Source organism: Mastigoproctus giganteus, chromosome 8 (assembly GCF_048544385.1).
Source record: "Mastigoproctus giganteus isolate SK-2022 chromosome 8, ASM4854438v1, whole genome shotgun sequence".
Lineage (NCBI taxonomy): Eukaryota > Metazoa > Arthropoda > Arachnida > Uropygi > Thelyphonidae > Mastigoproctus > Mastigoproctus giganteus.
In genome coordinates this window covers 149163075-149183535 of record NC_143582.1, presented here as the reverse complement: position 1 = coordinate 149183535, position 20461 = coordinate 149163075, and the positions used below count along the sequence as shown (strand labels likewise).

Here is a 20461-nt window from a genome sequence, read left to right as displayed (position 1 = left end):
ATATGAAAAAAATATCACACCAGTTGAAAGCATTTTTTTTTTTTTTTGTGAAAACCCCAAACATGAGAGGTAGTAGAACCTATAGTACTTAGTATCGTGTTTGGGTTGGAGGTTGAGAAGACAAAATAAGATATTTGTTAACATTATATTTGAAATTCTATAGACTAATTTTCAGGAAATACGTATGAAGGAAGGTTGTTCCTGAAAATGGCAGTTGAATGAATAAACGAGGAAGATGAAAAGTTGGTTCTGTGAATTTGAAGTTGGACAGTAAATGGATGTTGGCTGGTGGCGGCACGTGTTTGGACTGTTTTGAAAGAGAGAGCGGGAATTATAGAAACCAATTCAGAAGAACAGTGCCCATGGAAGTATCTGTAGAAAAGGCATGCAGAAGAAACAGTACGTCTATGAGACAGCCAGTGCAGAGACTCTGTTAGATAGGAGTCATTAATTGACCTAACTGCCTTCTTCTGAATGGAATCTAGAAGCCTGAGAGAGAGGTTTTGGTGGCACCACCCCAGATGTGGGAACAATATTCCATGGTTGGGTGGATTTGCTATTTGTAGAGAGTGAACAGCGGTTTGGAAGAAAAGTAACTCCAAGAGCAAAAGAGAAAAACAAGTTTTTTAGAAGCAGAGGAAGGAATATATGTAATGTGCTTGTGCCAAGAGAGATTAGAAGTCAGGATTTTGCCTAGAAATCGGAATGTCACTAAAGATAAGCATAGGAGCAGAAGAATCCTTTTTGCGAGATATAAGACAACACTGAGTTTTAGAAGGATTGAAATCAACTAAGTTGTCTTTGCCCCCACTGGAAAATTACCTGGAGATTGGCATTTAAGGAATTTGTAGCAGATATTTGAGAAGTTGAAGCTGATTGAGCAGGGCAAGGTTTCTCAAAATGGAAAGTGGAATGCAGTGTGTTATCATCGGCAAAACTATGGACAGGATTTTCAGTCAATGGAAGAAGGTCATTAATATACAAGAGGAAAAGAGTGGGGAAAAGAACTGAACTTTGGGTACACCAGCATTAGTGGAGAAGTTAGAAGACAGAGAGTTATCTACCATTACCCTTAGTGAGTGATCAGAGAGAAAACTGGATAACCAATTACAAAAAACAGTTGGCAAACCATAAGATGGAAGCTTGTTTAGAAGACCTTTATGCCAAACACGATCGAAAGCCTTTGAGATGTCAAGAGCAACTGCTTATGTTTCACCAAACTTTTCCATTGAATTGGTCCATAAATGGGTAACATAAGCCAGAATATCACTAGTGTATCGACACTGACGGAATCCATATTGGCGATCGTTGATCAGACGGAAGGTTTCTAGGTAGTTTAAGAGTTGGCTTTTAATTGATTTCTCCATTACTTTTTTCCCATCTTATGTTGCATTCTTGTAATGCCAAACAATACGAGGTTGGGAATAGCCACGAGATAAAGGATCCATTGGAGAAGAGACAATCACCAAGTTGTGATCTGAGGAGCCTAAAGGACCACTCACTTCGACCATGTACTGAGAAGGGTTGTTTGTGAGAAAAAGATCAAGCGTGTTGGCTGTATGGTTAGGATTGTCCGGTATTCTTGTAGGTAAATGAACAATCTGTGCAAGGTCATTAGTAATTGCAAAAGTCTCAGCATCTCGACCAGCTGGGTCGGTTTGACTAGAAATCTAGAAAATGGAAGCCAGCTGGAGCTTGCTCACCAAGGAAAATTTCCTCACTGTTAGGAAGGTTGGACTGGAGAAAGTCAAGTTGCAAAGAGAGAAAGTGAAAGAGCTCCAAGTGATTATTGGAGTTGGGAGAACGGTAGAGACAACAGATGAATTTGACACAATGAGGTAGAGAGATTTTAAGCCAGAGAAGATCGAAAAGAGGAGAATATGCCCAAGTACTACCTTTGAGGTGAAAGGAATGATACAGCGAATAGTTTGGCCAACCAAGATGGGCAGTAGTTGAATCAACTGATAACGAAGAATCTGTTAGAAAAAGTATGTGGGGGTTTGGCAGTCTGCAAGTGGAAATGGACATTGTTGGGATTAGAATTGAGACCACATATATTTGTGAAATGAACTAGGAAGTGTTTGGGAGATTTAGATCTTTTTGCAGATAAGCTTACTCTATTAGTTTGACAATTCATGGTGTATTCAATAGTAAGAAAAAGTGGAGGGGGGGGAACATGCTGTTTGAAGTAATGAAATTTTTGGATATGGCGTACACATGGTAAGAATATTTTTTATTTTTTTTTTATGAAAACCCCAAACACAAAAGGTATCAAAACCTATAGTACTTAGTACCGTGCATGGGTTGAAGGAGAAGTATGGGGCAAGGGGATGCCGGAAACTGCTCTAGAGACTAAACATGGGTTTCACCACTTCAAGCCTCCAATAAGCAAAGTGGTGGTATTTCACCGGTTGATGAAATATACCCAAATTCTTGACATAACGTGACCTCGACAATGTCTCCCCCGCATACACACTACTGGGACTCCTTCCAGTCACTATCTGGCAGAGTAGAGGTAGCAAGATTATACACTAGCTGATCTGGAAGCCTCTTAAAGAGTTACCAATAGGTTTGGTCTAGTGTAATAACTAGCGGCTGGCCTGCAAACACCGTTTTAGAGCTCTACCTTCAAAATTTAAGGAAGATTGGATCTCGCCATGATGTTCATCATAACCTCAAAAGGCATCAATCATGCTGCATGATGGAAGAGATGGGGAAGGCTTGATCAGAATTTAGCTCAGGAGACTAAACATGGGTTCCACCACTTCAAGACACCAATAAGCAAAGTGGTGGTATTGCACCGGTTGATGAGAGTCATCTACCACCTAGTATTTCCTGGTAACACAGAGCAGTGGCGGCATTCCTCCATGTGGTGTGGGCACCACAACCCGACCCCTGATTACGTTGGTTCACACCTGGGTGGTCACCCATAGTATGCTCGTGCATGGAGGTTATACCCACGATTACTAACAGTCCCACCATCGTGAAGGTGCAAGCAGAGGATTTGGCTGTCACAGACCGTCCGGACTTCACCGAAATTAGATCCACTTGACTTGAATATCACCCGAATATCAGTGCCATCAGCATTTTAGACTCCCAGGTAGCAAGTACAGCTTGTCTGGCATATCTCAGAGAGAATGTCTGTGACAACCTCAAAGTGTTATAATTAAAAGTTTTGTGTACTTCTTGTTTTTGTCATATTATGTCCTCTGTTTAATTAATAAATTCATGATTTCCTGAGTTATAATGAACATTAAATAAGGCCATTATAGTTGTATTCATAATAATAGACTTGTACTGTAGTTATGTATACATTGAACTGCTAAAAAATATTTATATTATAGACAAAAGAAGGAGTAGAGAAAGCACCATCTTTTCTTCGAAATGCTGGGCTCATCAAGGAACTTGAGGATATAGGTATGAATACAACTATAATGGCATTATTTAAGGATATAGGTAACGTATGTTAACCTACATTTTAATATTTCGCTAGATTGTGAATTTCAGAAATTTTATGCCTTTTATTCCTTGTAAATTTTATTAAATAGCATTCGCTTCAGCTTTGAATCATCTGTGTTTGATATAAAATCAATTTATTAATGTCCTTCCTTTTATATATAACTAAAAGATTTATTGAATCATTTTAGTTGCATATGTTTTTCTAATCACTGCAGTCTTAAAACTGAAACTTTAAGACTAGGTGCATATTTGGATTTATATTGATAATTTTAGAACTGTGTACTTTAATGCCAAATGTTTTGGCACTTTTCAATATGCTGCAAGAAGTTTTCATTGTGAAATCATACAAACATTCCCCAACTGATGATAGATGTTGTTTAAAAAGTTTTAATGCAAGGTGAAATAATGCTAGTCAGATACAAATTTTTCATAAGAAACAACATATGTATATGGGATATGTTCCAACATCCTGAACACAATCCATGCATTTTATTTTAATCTTTATTATGAATTAGTAAAAACACAGAGCCACAAGTCTCAGTAATTCTACGTTGTGACAATATATTTAAAAGAGTAAGAGATTACCTCAATCTTTTGTGTACAATGCTTCCAGTCAATGCTCTCCAAATGTAAATGAATAAAATAAACAGATAAAATGATTTTAATGAATTCTCTCACTCATAGAGACATGACTGATATGATGCACAGTGGAATCGAAAGCCGAGAGCCCCAACCCGACCTTGAAACACATCAAACCATCTCAGGAAAGCCATGAGTGTGAGAAGACATTGTGTCAGAATAATTAAAATAATTAAAGATGGAAAACCATTTATAAGAATAAATAATTAAAATCATGACTATAAAATTTGAATAAAACACATTGGACATACAAATTAAATGAAATTTACTGTTAATTAAATGAAATTAAATGAAATTTCCACCCTTAAGCAAACAACACTTTCTGACTATTCATCTTGTTCATAGGTCGGAAATAACGCAAAGCGTGTGTGTGTGTGTGTGAGTGTGAAGTTCTTAAATGGAGAGATTATTTGTATTGGCACATGCTTATAAAAGAATAGAAATCCGAAATTAGGTAAGGACGGCACAGATTTTTAGAATTTGAGTGTAGCTTCATTTCAAGGGTTTCAGCAATCAATAATTTTATATAATTATAATAAATAATACATTTTCTGTTTATACTCTGGGACGACCAAATGGTCAGAGGAGTTCACAAGATAGATAGAATACAAGAAACAGCACCGTATTCAGCAGTCATGGGCTTGAACCCCGGTCACTCAAGGCACGTGTACTTATGCACCCGTGTGCCTGACCACTAGGCTACGGCAGCCAATTGTGTTGTATGTTTAAAATTTCCGCTTCATTAAATAGGAATATGTGACCTTCATTGACAGCATGAAATGCTAATTCCGAAGCAGTTGCACGTGATGTATGGACCAAAGCAACGTGTTGTTTTACATGTAAATCAAGAGTACACTGAGTCGACCCTTGATACGATGAATTACACTGACCACAAGAAATATTGTATACAAGATCATTCACTTGTACTGAGAGAGAAGGAAAGAACCGTGTGATTTCTCAATATATTATGGAGCTTCTGCATAGGTCTGGCTATAATTTTAAATTCTGTATCTTTTAAGAGTTTATTGAGTTAAGAACTTGACACGCACGCGCACGCGCGCACACACACACACACACACACACACACTTCGCGTTATTTCCGACCTGCGAATAAGATGAATAGTCAAAAAGAATTGTCTGCTTAAGGGTGGAAAATACAGTAAATTTAATTTAATTTGTATGTCCAATGTGTTTTATTCAAATTTCATAGTCGTGATTTTAATTATTTATTCTCGTAAACGGTTTTCCATCTTTAATTATTTTAATTATTCTGACACAATGTCTTCTCGCACTCATTGTTTTCCTGAGTTGGTTTGATGTGTTTCGGAGTTGGATTGGGTTGGGGCTCTTGGCTTTCGATTCCGTTGTGCGTCAGATCAGTCATGTCTCTATGAGTGAGGAAATTCATTAAAATCATTTTATCCGTTTACATTTGGAGAGTATTGACTGGAACCAGTTACGCAAAAGATTGAGGTAATCTCTTACTCTTTTAAATATATTATTATGAATTATATGAGGGGCAGTTGAAAAATTCATGGCCTGAGAATGGAGGGTTTATTTAAGGCGTCTGATAACATGTTACTTTTCAACATAGTCCCCTTTGGAGTCAATACACTTTTGCCATTGATGCTGCACTGCATTGATTCAAACTGTGAAGAAAATTTTCTCTTGGGACTCCAGGAATGCATCCATTCAAGGAGTGACATCACTGTCAGTGGGAAAATGGATACCAGCCAGATATTTTTTCAAATTAGGAAATGGGTGAAAGTTTGGTGCTTCATCTGATGAATATGGCAGATGGTCCAAGATTTCAAAGTTGCACTCGTAGTGCAGCCATGGCAGTGACACACTTGCCTTGTTCCACCAGTAAAATGTGTACTGGTGGAACAAGACTCCTTTACTGAGTTTGTTGCCACTTTTCTTTGATTTTCACAAGGTCTGCATAATATGCCCCTGCAACTGTTTGGCATTTTTAAAGATAATCCACTAGCAATACTCCATCAGCATCCCAAAAAACCAATGCCATCACCTTGCAAGCAGAAGGAATCAATTTGCCTTTCTTTGGTGGGGAGGGGGAAAGAAGAGCTGTATTTCCTCTGTTTGGACTTCTCCTTTGGCTTTGGCTGAAAGTGTTGGAACCACATCTCATCCATGACCTTCATATGTGACCATCATTGACAGCATGAAATGCAAATTCTGAAGCGGTTGCACACGATGTACGGACCAAAGCAGCTTACAGTACCTTGCAAGAAACTTTGCCGGACCTGCTTGAAAAAGATGCAAATATTCACTTGACTTGACAACGCTTGCGCATTTTTTACCTGTCAACAGCTCATTGTGCTGACACCTTTTTTCATAGCGAGAACCTCTTACTATGTGGTACACACATTCAGATGAGATACCCAATGTGCTGGCAATATACAAAACTGTGACTTGTTGATTACCAGATCATGCATGTTCTGAACAACATCTGGTGTGATAGATGTAGGCCTTCTACAACGTAGGTCATCTACCAGGCTCTTCCTCCCTCATTTAAATTCTGCTACCCACTTCTTAATCATGGAATAGGAAGGGGAATCCTGCCACAGTGTTGTAACCATTTCCTGATGAATTTGCTTTGGAGTTAGTCCATTTTTTACCCAAACATTGGATGACTGTATTTTTTTGTCTGATATTGTCCATCTTTCCTCATTCATCTAACTTTGTTGACTTCAGGACCTGTAACCAAAAAAAAGGTGTTATTAAAACTTCATGAAACTTGGTGTTACTATTTGAAGTATTATACATTAAGTACAGAAATTTTTAACACTGTATCACTACCCTTTCATACTTAGGCTACGAACTTTTCAGATGCACCTCGTACTTTGATTATTGCTTTACATTCTTTACTTCTTTATATGCTGCACATTTCTTAGGTGGAACTCACTTTCAGAGAAAGTAAACAGTAATAAAGGTAGAAACAAAAAATAAATAAAATAAAATAAATGATACTGTTTGCAAACTATGCTCAACTTGGCAGTCTTATTTTGAGAGTTCATTTGAAGCTTCTTGAAATCATATTTCCTGGTTTTATACGAAAACATTTTGTCAGTTCTTGTGAAGGTTCTTCAAAAAAACTGCCTCTTGATCTTTAGCAACAAAGCTAATGTATTTGTGCAAGTTTATTGACCCTTGATTTCAGAATTGTTCTTTGTGCAACTCTAACAACTCCACCACATTTGTCTTCTCCACTTCATCAAAGCCAATTTCTTAAGTAATTTGACCACATTGCTGGTGAACTTTCTTCATTGTATCATCAAGCTTATTCCCCAAAAAATACACAAACTGAGGGAACAGTTTTTTCCTTGACCCGGACAATTGGTTGACAGACACTTGCCAACTTGACAGTCAGTCGAAACAGATAATTGGTCCAGCAGGCTGAAATTGACAAGGTCTAAAATTGCAGGTTGTGGGTAATTGGTCTCAAATATTATTGCAGTGTTCTGCTTAGTAAGCAGCTATCACATTTGGTAATTTCCTCTTGGGGTTTGGGTGCTGCTCTTTTCTAATGAAATTGAGTTACATTCTTTACTGTCTGTTTTTCCTTCCAAAGTCCTTGATTAATCTTGTCTATGCTTATATGAGCACTCCCAAAGTAAGGTTTCCAGCAGCAATACTGAGCCTCTCCATCAGGCATGTCAATATTTGCACCCCTCAAATGTTTTATCATTTTTTTTTATCATTATTGGCCATATGGTGCAAGGAAGCCTGAGGCTTTTGCTGCATTTCTTGCACTCACCCCTGGATTTCTTCCTGCCAAACTGTGGTGCCATCAGTGACGAACGTGGTGAGCACTTCCATCAAGACATTGCAGCAATGGGACAAAGATACAAAAGCAAATGGGGTGCTACCATGTTAACTGATTATTGTTGGATAGCAAAAAGCGACTCTCCCAAAGCTGAATACAAGCGAAAGATGAAAAGGTCCCATGTTTGATCCAGATATGTTCGTAGCTACACCTTACTGCCATATAAATAAAAAATATCTTGTATAAATATAAAAAAACTACTTTTTTTGAAATCAAGAGCCGATCTGCCATTTTAAGCCTATTTCTGTGTTTAGCACACCAAAATCTGTAAAGTAGACTTACTTTCATGCCCATAACAAGATATGACCCAAAATTTGCTGTTCGGTGTTATGCAAACTTTGAGAAAAACGGGTGTACAAATTTCAAGAAAAAGGTGGAACTGATTCCTGTTACATGGAAATGTTAGACTGCATTCTGCACTGATTTTTAAGGAATTTTTGTCATAGTGTGGGATTATGGGTTAAACTATCTCCATTATTTTTCTGCTTTATTTTTTCTAGACTACTTTTTCTTTCTCCAAAATCAAATCCATCTTTTGATGATGATTAGCATTAGCATTAGCATTAGCATTAGTAGAGGCATATGATGCAAGAAAGCAAGCTTATTCAGCATCAGCCAAAAAAAAAAAAAAAAAAACACACACCACTCCCATTTCACCCCTCCGTTCGTTCGAAATACCTGTCCAGTTGAGCTTTAAATTTGTTTAGGCTATCAACTTCAACAACAAGTGATGGAAGTCGGTTCCACCAACCAACCACCCGCTGGCCAAAGGCAAATTTCCGCACATCTATCCGACATCCGTCCTTCCTCAATTTGAATTTATGCCCTCTGAGGTGATTATTCTCAGCAAGATGAAGAATCCCATTGGCATTGAGCATGCTCAACCCATTCAAAGCCTTATACACCTCTATCAGATCACCTCGCCGGTGCCTAGTCTCCAGACTCTGTAATTTGCAAAACTTAAGCCTTTCTTCGTAAGAGTAACCCTTTGTTCCATTCACTAATCTTGTTGCCCTTCTCTGTACCCGTTCCAGCAGCTCTACATCCTTCTTGAAATGAGGCCTCCAGACCTGTATACAGTACTCAAGATGTGGCCTAACCATTGCCTTATACAAGGGAATAATCACCTCCTTATCCCTGCTAGAAAAATTCCTGTATATCATTGACAAGACACCATGAGCTACTCTTGCAGCTCGTCTGCACTGCTCAGAGAACTTCATATCTGCCTGCACAATTACCCCCAGGTCCTTTTCATTCTCCACCACTGTCAGTATAGTACCGCAGAGTTGATACGTTGCTCTGGGGTTACTGTTTCCCATATGTAGTACTTTACATTTGTCAATGTTAAACTTCATTTGCCACCTCTCAGCCCATCTGTTCAACCTTTCCAGATCCTGTTGCAGCAGCATAGCGTCAGTAGTGTCCTTAACAACCCTGCCAACCTTTGTATCATCTGCAAACTTGGACATTAAACTTGATATCCCATCATCAATATCATTCATAAACACCGAAAACAACAACGGACCCAACACTGAACCCTGAGGGACTCCACTAATAACATTAGTCCACGTTGAGCAGTGTCCATTGATTACCACTCTCTGTCTTCTGCCACTCAACCATCCCCTTATCCATAGCAGCAATTTGCCTCCAATGCCACACTGCTCCAATTTGTGCAGCAGTCTTCCATGTGCAACAGTATCAAAAGCCTTTCTAAGATCCAAATATATAATATCAAAGTTATTCCCTGCATCCAGTTCTTTTGTGACTACATCATAGTATCCAATCAAATTGGTCAGGCAAGACCTGCCCTTAACAAAACCATGCTGCGTCTGAGCTATAACTGAATTCTTGTCTAGATGATCCTGCAGTGCTTCTTTAACCAGTGCCTCCATTAATTTACCCGGAACAGAAGTTAAACTAACAGGTCTATAATTACTTGTGTCAGCCTTTGATCCTCCTTTGTGAATTGGGGTTACATTTGCACATCTCCAGTCTATGGGTACCTCCCCTGAGTCCAAAGAAGCTCTCATAATTATGGCTAGGGGTTTGCTTACTTCCTTTGCTGCCTCCTTTAATATAACTGGATAGATCCCATCCACCCCAGGTGCCTTTTTTATGTTTATCCTCAACAATCTCTCCTCCACTTTCCTCTCAGTTATTACAAAATCATCCAGCTCCCTGCCAATGTTTACTTTACCTAGATCATTCTCCTTCCTGAATAACTCCTCATGCGTGAATGTAGATGCAAAATACTCGTTTAGATTGTTAGCCACCTGAGCAGGATCCTCAACTGTTGAACCATCAATATCCAGTGGACCAATCTGATTCATCCCTTTCCTTCTTGAGTTTAAATATGTAAAGAACTCTTTTCTGTTTTTCTTTGCATCCTTTGCCAAGGATTTTTCGTAGTCTGCCTTTGCCTGCCTAATCTCCTTTGTGACTTGGTTACAGACCAACTTATATCTATCATAGGCTTCCATGTCACCCATTAATTTGTATGTATCCCATGCATCTTTCTTCTCTGCCACATGTCTCATTAGTTCATCTGACAACCATTTAGGCCTAAACCTTGAACAATATTTCTTAGTTGGTATGTAAAGCCTGGTAGCCTCCAAGATTAGTTCCTTGAATGCTTCCCATTTTGAGTTTGCTGTTGGTAACATCGTCAGTTGGTCCCACTGTATAGAATTTAAATACTGTCTCAGACCATCATAGTTGCCTTTACGAAAACAAAAACCCTTCCCTCTACCTCTGATGGTAGTTACCTCCTTGAGTAAATCCCACTTCAACACACTGTGATCACTGCCACCTAGTGGTTCATTTATCTGCAGATTCTTAATGCATGAAGAATCACTACTGATAATCAGATCAAGAGTATTACTCCCTCTTGTTGCCTCACGAACATGCTGATGTAGAAAACAATCATCCAATAAATCCACAAAAGCCTTGCTAGTGTGCGAGTGACCAACCCACAAATTCCAGTCAATATCTGGGAAATTAAAATCCCCCATTATAAGACTCTCTGATTTACTGGCCCACTCTATTTCCCTGTACAATATCTTATTATACTCATCAGAGTCATTAGGCCTATAGCACACTCCTACTCTCAATTTTGATTTCCCTATGCTTATATCACACCAAACTGACTCGACACTGCCCTGTCCATCGATGTCGACTGGCTTCACTTCCTTGGACTTTATGTGTTTCTTAACTAATAGCATAACCCCTCCTCCCCTCCTGTCCTGTCTATCCTTTCTATACACATTGTATTCCCCAAATTCCAGTTCCGCATTACTTATATCTGTGTGACACCACGTCTCTGATATCCCAACAATATCTGCCTTTGATGTTTTGAGCAATACCTCAAATTCATCAAATTTATTTACCAAACTCCTAGCATTAGTGTACACGCAGGTATACATGCACCTGTTGCTATTCTTAGCTACCCTAACACAACCCATGTGTTTACTTGTACCGCAATGACTCCCAGCAGTCTCTGAAATATCCTGCATCTTGTTTTTCAGGCTTCTGCTCATTTCAATAGAAGCAGTGCAAGAATCACTTCCACCTCTGCCAGTGGCTACTGTTAATCTATTAGTCCTTGTATCCCCCCCAACTAGCAGTTTTCCGACCCACCTAACACTGCCTCGACAGCATCAGCAAAAATTCTTGCACCCTTTCTATTTAAGTGTATCCCATCCCTGTAGAAGCAATCTCTCCTGTTAACAAGTACAGTCCAGGCTGAAAAAAATTCTACCCCTTGAGCCTTGCACAATCCCTCCAGGGCCGAATTGATCGACATGGCTCTCATCATATACTCCCTCCTATCGTGTCTGGGCAGAATTGCAGACACTTTCAAATTCAACCCTAATTCACGGCTTTTTTTCAACAGTGACCTGTACTTGCTAAGTAATTCCGCTGGTCTCCTACTCTTAATATCATTAGTGCCAACGTGTACAACTATATCACCTTTTGTGCCCTTAAAAGATGATATCCGCTCTACAACGTCATCAACCTTTGCCCCTGGCAGACATACCCTGGTCCTATTCCACCTATCCTTTTTACAAAGCATGTTCCCCGTTTCCCTGACAATAGAGTCACCAACAACTACTAGTTCCTGTGGGACCAGCGCATTCTCCCTAGGGGGCTGCCTCTGTGTTGCCTGATGACCAAGTGCAAGCTCTGGCGTTGATGTGGGCAGCTGAGAGCTTGATGGGCCCCTCAATTTATTTCCTTCGAGGGCATCCACCCTGTCCTTCAAGCTCTCATAAAGGCCCATAACAACGCTGAGTTGTCGCCTGATTTCCTTGCACTCCTTACATCGTGCACACACAAAGACACCCCCCTTCTTGGCAGTATCATGTCCCGTACCCGACTGCTCCGCAAACATCAAGCAAACAGTGCATTTTAAAAGACTGTGATTCAGAGGGCAACTGCCCCCCTCAGTTCTCCCCTGAACCACAGCACTCCCATTAGCTTGAGCCTTTTGCTTTGCTGCTCTGGTCAGAGTCATGATTCCGATTTAATTCAATAAAATTTCAAAACAAAAATTAAATCCTTAAGTTATATCCCAAAACAGTTATAACGCTATATTTATTTTTTCGGTATCTAGTTTCTTCTACGAGTTCCCTTTATACAACTTCCGTATCACGTGTATCACTATAGTTATGTATTAATTATTTGTTATGATTTAAGAGTGTAGAGAACAGTAAAAGAAATGTGACAAAGAAATTGGAGGCAGTCAGTTTAAATACATTTAAAAAATGTTTCCAGCACAGTTCTTCAAGCATCCTCACAAATGTTTAGCTGCTGAAGGTGATTACTTGGAGAAATATTAAAAAAAATTTTTTTTTGTCATTCTAATATTTGGCGTTCTTTAAATTGACTTAGTCTTTAATTGTCAAATCTTATATATAAAGAATGTCTATATGTGTGATTATTTCATCTTGTAGGCTGCCTTGTTAAAGATTTCGGAGATATTCAGTGTACAGATGTTATTAATGATTCTCATGAGGGAATAATAAAGAATCCCAAATATATTGGCATAGCAAATAAAAAGGTCAGTAAAGTTGTTCTTTTTTATGTTATAAGAATTTTATCAGTGTAATTGTAAATAGATTCATTTAGTTTTTCTCATTAGTATGGAAATTACATCAGCTGGCTGTTTCTATTTAGGCATGCTAAGGTAGTATTTATCAGGTAAAGACCTGATAAATACAACCTTATGTGACAAACTCCCTTTTTCAAAGTATTATTTCATTATTACAATCCCTTAATAGCAAATTTTCCTAGCTAAGCAAACTGCTATATGTTGAATTCAGTTGTGGTTAGCACATAATGAATTTGAATGTGATGCTTTTCATTAAATCTACCTTTATTCAAATCTCATCATGACAATTACCTATCTCCTCTATGTAGAACTTTGTTTAAATTTAAATATTTAAAAGACTAAGCACTTTGATTTATTATGTCAAAACACTAGGAAAATAATTGTAACGTCCAGACAGTACTTTCAGTTGCTCTTTTTTTTTTTCTTTCTCACATGAACAAACAAATTTTTTTTTTCTGTTTAAAAAGGATACCAATGATTATTTGGTTAATATGAATTGGCCCACTGAATGCATTGAAGTCTAGAAAAATTTTATTTTACTGTTAACTTAAATTAATGATATAATTGAGATTTTTCTACTTCATTATTTTGTGTCAAATTTTGTTCTAAATAAATTCAGTGACACTTCTATAAAACAAAGTAAAACATTATCTGAATATTAAAAAATTATTTATAATTCAACTATGAAACATCAGAAAAGATTTCTAATAAACACTATTCAGAAACTTCTTAGCATTTCATGTGTGATCGTCAGTATTCCGCTATGTCGGAGGTTTCTGCTAAATGTTATACAACTCTAAATTTTCTTCTAATTGTTATACATTGTTATGCAGGACACCTAGTAATATTGCAAGTATGTATTTAGGTCAGCTGTGGCTAAATTAATAAAGTTATTATACAACCTTTAAAGCTTCATTAGTTTACATAACATTACATGATAAAAAGCAAACAAAGCAGTATATAGTCCACAATCCCTTTGCACATTCAATAAGCCTGAACTTATGACAAATAATCATTGCTTACAATTCTTTTGAAAACTGTTATTTAATGCAATAATCTTGATTAGTAGTCAAGAAAAGTTCACCCTAGGGACTATTAGTATTAGTAATGGCCGCATGGTGCAAGAAAGCCTATGGCTTATGCTGCACTAGTCAAAAAAAAAAAAATCCGAACAAAACAATGATAAAAATAAAAAATAATAATAATAATTAATTAAAAAAAAGGAAATTAAACCTATCATCCTATGCGCTTCCCTTACCCGAAGGTACTATCCAGATGACCTTTGAATTTCCCCAAACTGTCGGCCTCTACCACCCATGAAGGCAACTTATTCCAGTAATTTATAACTCGCTGGCTAAAATAAAACTTCCTGCAGTCCAGTCTAAACATTTCCCCTCGTAACTTGAATTTATATCCCCTAGTTCTAGCATCATTTATAATCTTGAAAATTTCGTCCTCATTCATTTTACTGATGCCTCTCAGAGCCTTAAACACCTCAATCAAATCTCCTCTAAAGTGTCTAGTTTCCAAACTCTGCAACCCACATATTCGAAGACTTTCTTCATAAGGATGCCCTTTTGCTCATCTCACCAGGCAAGTTACCCGTCTTTGCACCCTTTCAAAAACTCGATGTCTTCCTTTAGGTGCGGTCTACTTGAACACAGTATTCCAAGTGTGGTCTAACATAAGCCTTATATAATGGGATTATCACGTCCCTATCTCTACTTGCAAAAGTTTGATAGATCATCGATAGGACACCATGGGCCTTCCTTGCAACCTGTTTACAATGCTCAGAGAATTTCGTGTCTGACCGTATCGTAACACCCAAGTCCCTTTCCTCCAGTACTGGGTTTAGTTGAACTCCACCAAGTGAATAAGTTATTTTGGGATTACTGTTTCCCAGGTGTAATACCTTACACTTTGTTGGATTAAAGCATAGCTGCCATTTTTCTGACCATTCCTGAAGTCTATCTAGGTCTCTCTGAAGAAGCTCAGCTTGACAGTGATCATTAACTACTCTACCAATTTTAACATCATCTGCAAATTTAGACATCACACCCTCTATCCCTTCATCGATGTCGTTTATGAAAATTAAAAACAACAGTGGTCCTAATACTGATCCTTGGGGAACCCCACTTCTTACCTCAACCCAATCTGAGGAATAGCCATTTATCACAACCCTCTGTCTTCTGCCCTGAAGCCATCCTTCTATCCATCTAAGGATTTTCCCAGTGATTCCAACCTGTTCCAACTTATAAAGCAACCGCTCATGTGGGACTGAGTCAAAAGCTTTGCTGAAATCTAAACAATGTCGAAATTATTCCCTAAATCCAGCTCGTGAGTGACCCTTTCGAAATAGCGAACCAGATTTGTTAAACATGATTTTCCCTTTACAAAACCATGCTGAGTATCCTTGAGAATTTCAGTTTGGTCCAAATGATCCTGAATTCCACCCTTAATCATTGCCTCCATGATTTTCCCTACTACTGAAGTCAGACTGACAGGTCGATAATTTCCAACTTCACTTTTAGAGCCACCCTTATGTATGGGAGATACATTTGCACTTTTCAAATCCAAGGGAATCTCCCCAGAGTCTAGTGATGCTCGCATAATTAGCCTCAATGGTTCATGCACTTGCTTGCTGCTTCCCATAAGATTATAGGGTATATTCCATAAACTCCAGGAGTCTTACTGGTCTGTAGGCTCAAAAGTTTTTTCATTAAATAATCTTGCAAAATTTCAATATCATTAATTACATATTTTTTAACTTCGCTACCACAATTTCCCAGCCGACCGGGCTAGCCAGGTGGGTAAAGTGCCTGCCTGGCAACCCAAAGGTCGTGGGTTCGAATCCTGCCTCGGGCTTGGATCAAAGTACTGCAAAAAACCTTGGGAGGTGCACTATGGCCACAGAAGCCGATGCGCCAACAACTACCAAAAAAAAATTGCAAGTAACACGATACGCACAAATGAGAACAAAGCTTTAAAAATAGGAATGAAGAGAAGATCTGAAAATTAATTTTTTTATATGATTGAAGATTTCATGGAAGTGTAAACACATTTCACCATAATAACCCACAGAATTCCAGCTGTCAGTATTATCGCAATTTCAGTAAGATCGAGTTTACTGTCCGTTTATGATAGATTTCACTAACAGAAAAGCCCAATAAACAGGTGACTGCTAATTGTTTTTATCGTTATATGGTTGTGACCTCCAGAATTTCGACCGAACCATGTGGTACCATCGGAGACAATCGTAGGGTAATTTCCAGTGCTGCGGTCTCCTGCCCCGATTAAACGGCATTTTGTCCCAATTAAGCGAAGTAAACCCTGGCTATTTTCTCGATTGGCTTCTATTTTTTAAGATTTGCCCCAAATAAATGGCTGCCCCTGTGGCCCAAATAACCAGAATCCACTGTATATTATGTTTTTTTGCTGATATACAAGCTTGCTACTATTTACTTTAACAATGTGTTCTTAAATGTTCTGCCCAGTATTTTATTATAATTATTTAAGTATTATTAACAACTTTTAGACTGCTCTGTACAATTTATTTTCCCAAAGTTTCAGAGATTAAAAATGAAATTATTGGTATTGTAGTGGTAATAGTGGCAAATGATGCAAGAAAGCAAGCTTATATAGCATCAGCAAAAAAAAAAAAAGCAAAAACCAGTTCACCCATCCATATCCTCTAAGAATTTGCCTAGTTCTCCTTTGAAATTATTCAACCCATCCACTTCCACAACATATGGAAGTCCTGTTCCAACAATCAAAACTACCCACTGACTGAAAGTAAACTTGTGCTCATCTATCCTGCAACCATCCTTCCTCAACTTCTGCCCCCTCATGTGTATAGTCTCAGCATAAGAATACCGTGAATGAATACCATTAACATTCAGCTTACTCAATCCAGTCAAGGCTTTAAACACCTCAGTCAGATCTCCCCACAATTGTCTGGTCTCAAGATGCTCCAATTTGCAGAACTGAAGCCTTTTTAGGAAAGAGCACTCTTTTGTTCCCTTCACCAATCCGGTTGCCCCTCTCAGCACCCGTTCGAGAAGAATTACATCCTTCCTAAAATGAGGTCTCCAGACCTCCTATACAGTACTCAAGATGTGGAATAACCATGGCCTTATAAAAGGGGATAATTACCTTCTTATCCCTGCTAGCAAAGTTTCTATATATCATTGACTAAACCTCATGAGCTGTCCTAGCGCATGTCTGCATTGCTCAGAGAATTTCATGTCTGACTGCACATTACCCCCAGGTCTTTTACATTCTCCGTGTTACTACTTTGTTACTACATATAGCAGAAGGCCTCCGTAGCCGAGTGGTCAGAAGCAGGAGTGCAGTAGCACACGCTCCTTGAGTAGACCAGGGTTCAAGCCCCGAATGCTAAATACAGTCGATCTGCCAACTCACACTGGACCAGCGAGGCAGATTATGGTCCATTTCCCTCAACATGAATTGTTGAGGAGGCTTCCATCCTGCAGTGGGTTGATAATGGCTGCAGTTTACTTTTAGCAGTATTTTAAAATCTTAACCCTTCAGTCTCTTTCTTTCCTTAATTATCAAAGTACAGTAAAAGCCCAACTATGCTGAAATGTCAATATAACAAATTTGTGTGGAGAACAAAATATATTCATTACAAATTTGTATAATGAAATTTTGTTTAATTGAGTCTGTCTCTTTATTACTGGGTAAGTAGGTGGTGCATCTGTCATTTTTGTAATATTATTTTTTATTATTTGTATATTATTTTTTGTAATAATATTCCAGTTGCATTTTTTTCTAGCAGTATGAATTTTTATTGCTCTAAAACTGATATTTTTGTTACAATAATATTTATTAATGTGAAACATTTTTACATAAAGATACTTAGTAAATACAGGAAGTGGGAAGTAATTTTGTTAAACTGAATAGTGTAATTACCTATATAATATTGTAATGTGTGTTATTCTGGCTTTGTTATACTGACATTTTATGCATCTTGGCTCAATCCATCTGGAAAGCTTATACAATTGGTATTTTAGGAAAATTATACTAAGAGTAAGAACAGGTGCATGTATATTTGCATTTTGAAGACTAAATGCTCAAGGCATAATATGTTATGGGTTGAGATTAACGATATAATATCTGTGTAAATACACCATAGTTTACTCATAAGTTTAATTACATACGTAGTGTAATGGCATTATTTAGATTTTATCTCATATTGTGGCTACCTTCACAACGAGATACCAGGTATTGCACTACTTCAAATAAATAACGTTTCTCTAGTAGAGGAGACTACTGTTATTTATTTTCAGTGGGCACCACCACCCAGATGCGTTTCGGAGCTTGTTGGCTCACTCGTCAGTGGGTGGGCAGGTACCCTGGGAATGCAGCCATGCCATCACAGTTGCGAAGTTAATTCACAATATGAGAGATGCCAAATGGTGAAGATAATGATAATATTTTGAAGACTAAATGCTCAGGGCATAATACGTTATGGGTTGAGATTAACTATATAATATTGTAAATATACCATAGTTTATCCATAAGTTTAACTACATACGTAGTGTAACGACATCATTTAGATTTTATTTTAACTACGTATGTAGTTAAACTTATGCGTAAACTATGTTGTATTTACACCGATATTATATAGTTAATCTCAACATATATGCCTTGAGCATTATTCTTCAAAATATTATCATTATCTTCACCATTTGGCATCTCTCATATTGTGAAATTAACTTTGCAACTGTGATGGCATATCTGCATTACCAGGGTACCTGCCCACCCACCCACCCACTGATGAGTGAGCCAACAAGCTCTGAAGCGTATCTGGGTGGTGGTGGTGGTGGTGGTGCTCACTGAGAATAAATAACAGTAGTCTCCTCTACTAGAGAAGCATTATTTAATTGAATTAGTGCAATATGTGGTATCTTGTTGTGAAGGGTAGCCATAATATGAGATAAAATCAAAACTATGGTGTATTTACACCAACATTATACAGTTAATCTCAACCCATAACATATTATGCCTTGAGCATTTAGTCTTCAAAATATTATCATTATTCTCACCATTTGGCATCTCTCATATTGTGAAATTAACTTCGCAACCGTGATGGCATGTGTGCATTAACAAGGGTACCTGCATGCCCACTGACGAGTGAGCCAACAAGCTCCGAAACGTGTCTGGGTGGTCGTGCCTACTGAGAATAAATAACAGTAGTCTCCTCTACTAGAGAAGCATTATATATAAGATAAAATCTAAATGATGCCGTTACACTATGTATGTAGTTAGTGGAGATGGGGGAAACCCCTGGTGCGGTCAGACAACTAACACGCTATGTATGTAGTTAAACTCATGGGTAAACTACGGTGTATTTACACCGATAGTATATAGGTAATCTCAATTCATAACGTATTATGCCTTGAGCATTTAGTCTTCAAAATATCATTATCTTAACCATTTGGCATCTCTCATATTGTGGAATTAACTTTGCAACCAAGATGGCATGTCTGCATTACCAGGGTACCTGCCCGCCCACTGACGAGTGAGCCAACAAGCTCCGAAATGCATCTGGATGGTGTTGCCCACTGAGAATAAATAACAGTAGTCTCCTCTACTAGAGAAACGTTATTTATTTGAAGTAGTGCAATACTTGGTATCTCAATGAAGGTAGCCACAATATGAGATAAAATCTAAACGATGCCATTGAACTACATATGTAGTTAAACTTATGGGTAAACCGTGGTGTATTTACACTGATATTATATAGTATGTTTACATGTACACCAATGCTAAAAGCATAGTAAATAAATTTGAAGTGCTGATCAAGTTATCAAATTCAGACATGGGATATATCAGAGATGTGGTATTGCTCATATAAGTGATGGAGAATTTGAATATGGGAAGTAGAATATATACAGAAAGGACAGACAGAATAGGAAGGGGAGTGTTATCCTCTTAGTTTAGAAGCACATAAAATCTAATGAAGTGCATCCAGTCAAAATTGGTGGCCAGGTTGGGTCAGTTTAGTGTTACCTAAGCACTGCAAAAGTAAAAATGAGAGTAGGAGGAGGGTGTTATTAGTCTAATGACTCTGATGAGTACAAGGAACAGCTGTACAGAGAAATAGAGTGGGCCAATAAATCATAATGTCATATTATAGGGGATTTTAACTTCCCAGATATTGAATGAAACGTGTGTTAGTCACTCACATACCACCAAGACTTTTTTTAGATTTATTGGATGAACTGTTTTCTACAGCAGCAGCAGTATGCTAGAGAAGCAACCAGGAGTAATACTCTTGATCTGATTATCAGCAGTGATTATTCACACATTAAGAATCTGCAGATAAAAGAATCCCTAGGTGGTAGTGATCACAGTGTATTGATGTGGGATTTACTTAAAGA

At 38.0% G+C, this 20461-nt stretch overlaps 1 protein-coding gene across 2 annotated transcripts in view; it reads left to right on the top strand.

The window, feature by feature from the left end:
* arg (arginase) overlaps positions 1–20461 on the top strand; it is a 180188-nt gene that overhangs the window by 39826 nt on the left and 119901 nt on the right. For both annotated transcript variants that reach the window (XM_090379818.1, XM_090379817.1), the window contains exons 2-3: positions 3345–3417; positions 12898–13004. In XM_090379818.1, coding sequence (XP_090235944.1) covers positions 3345–3417; positions 12898–13004 — 180 coding nt within the window. The remainder of the gene's footprint in view (positions 1–3344; positions 3418–12897; positions 13005–20461) is intronic.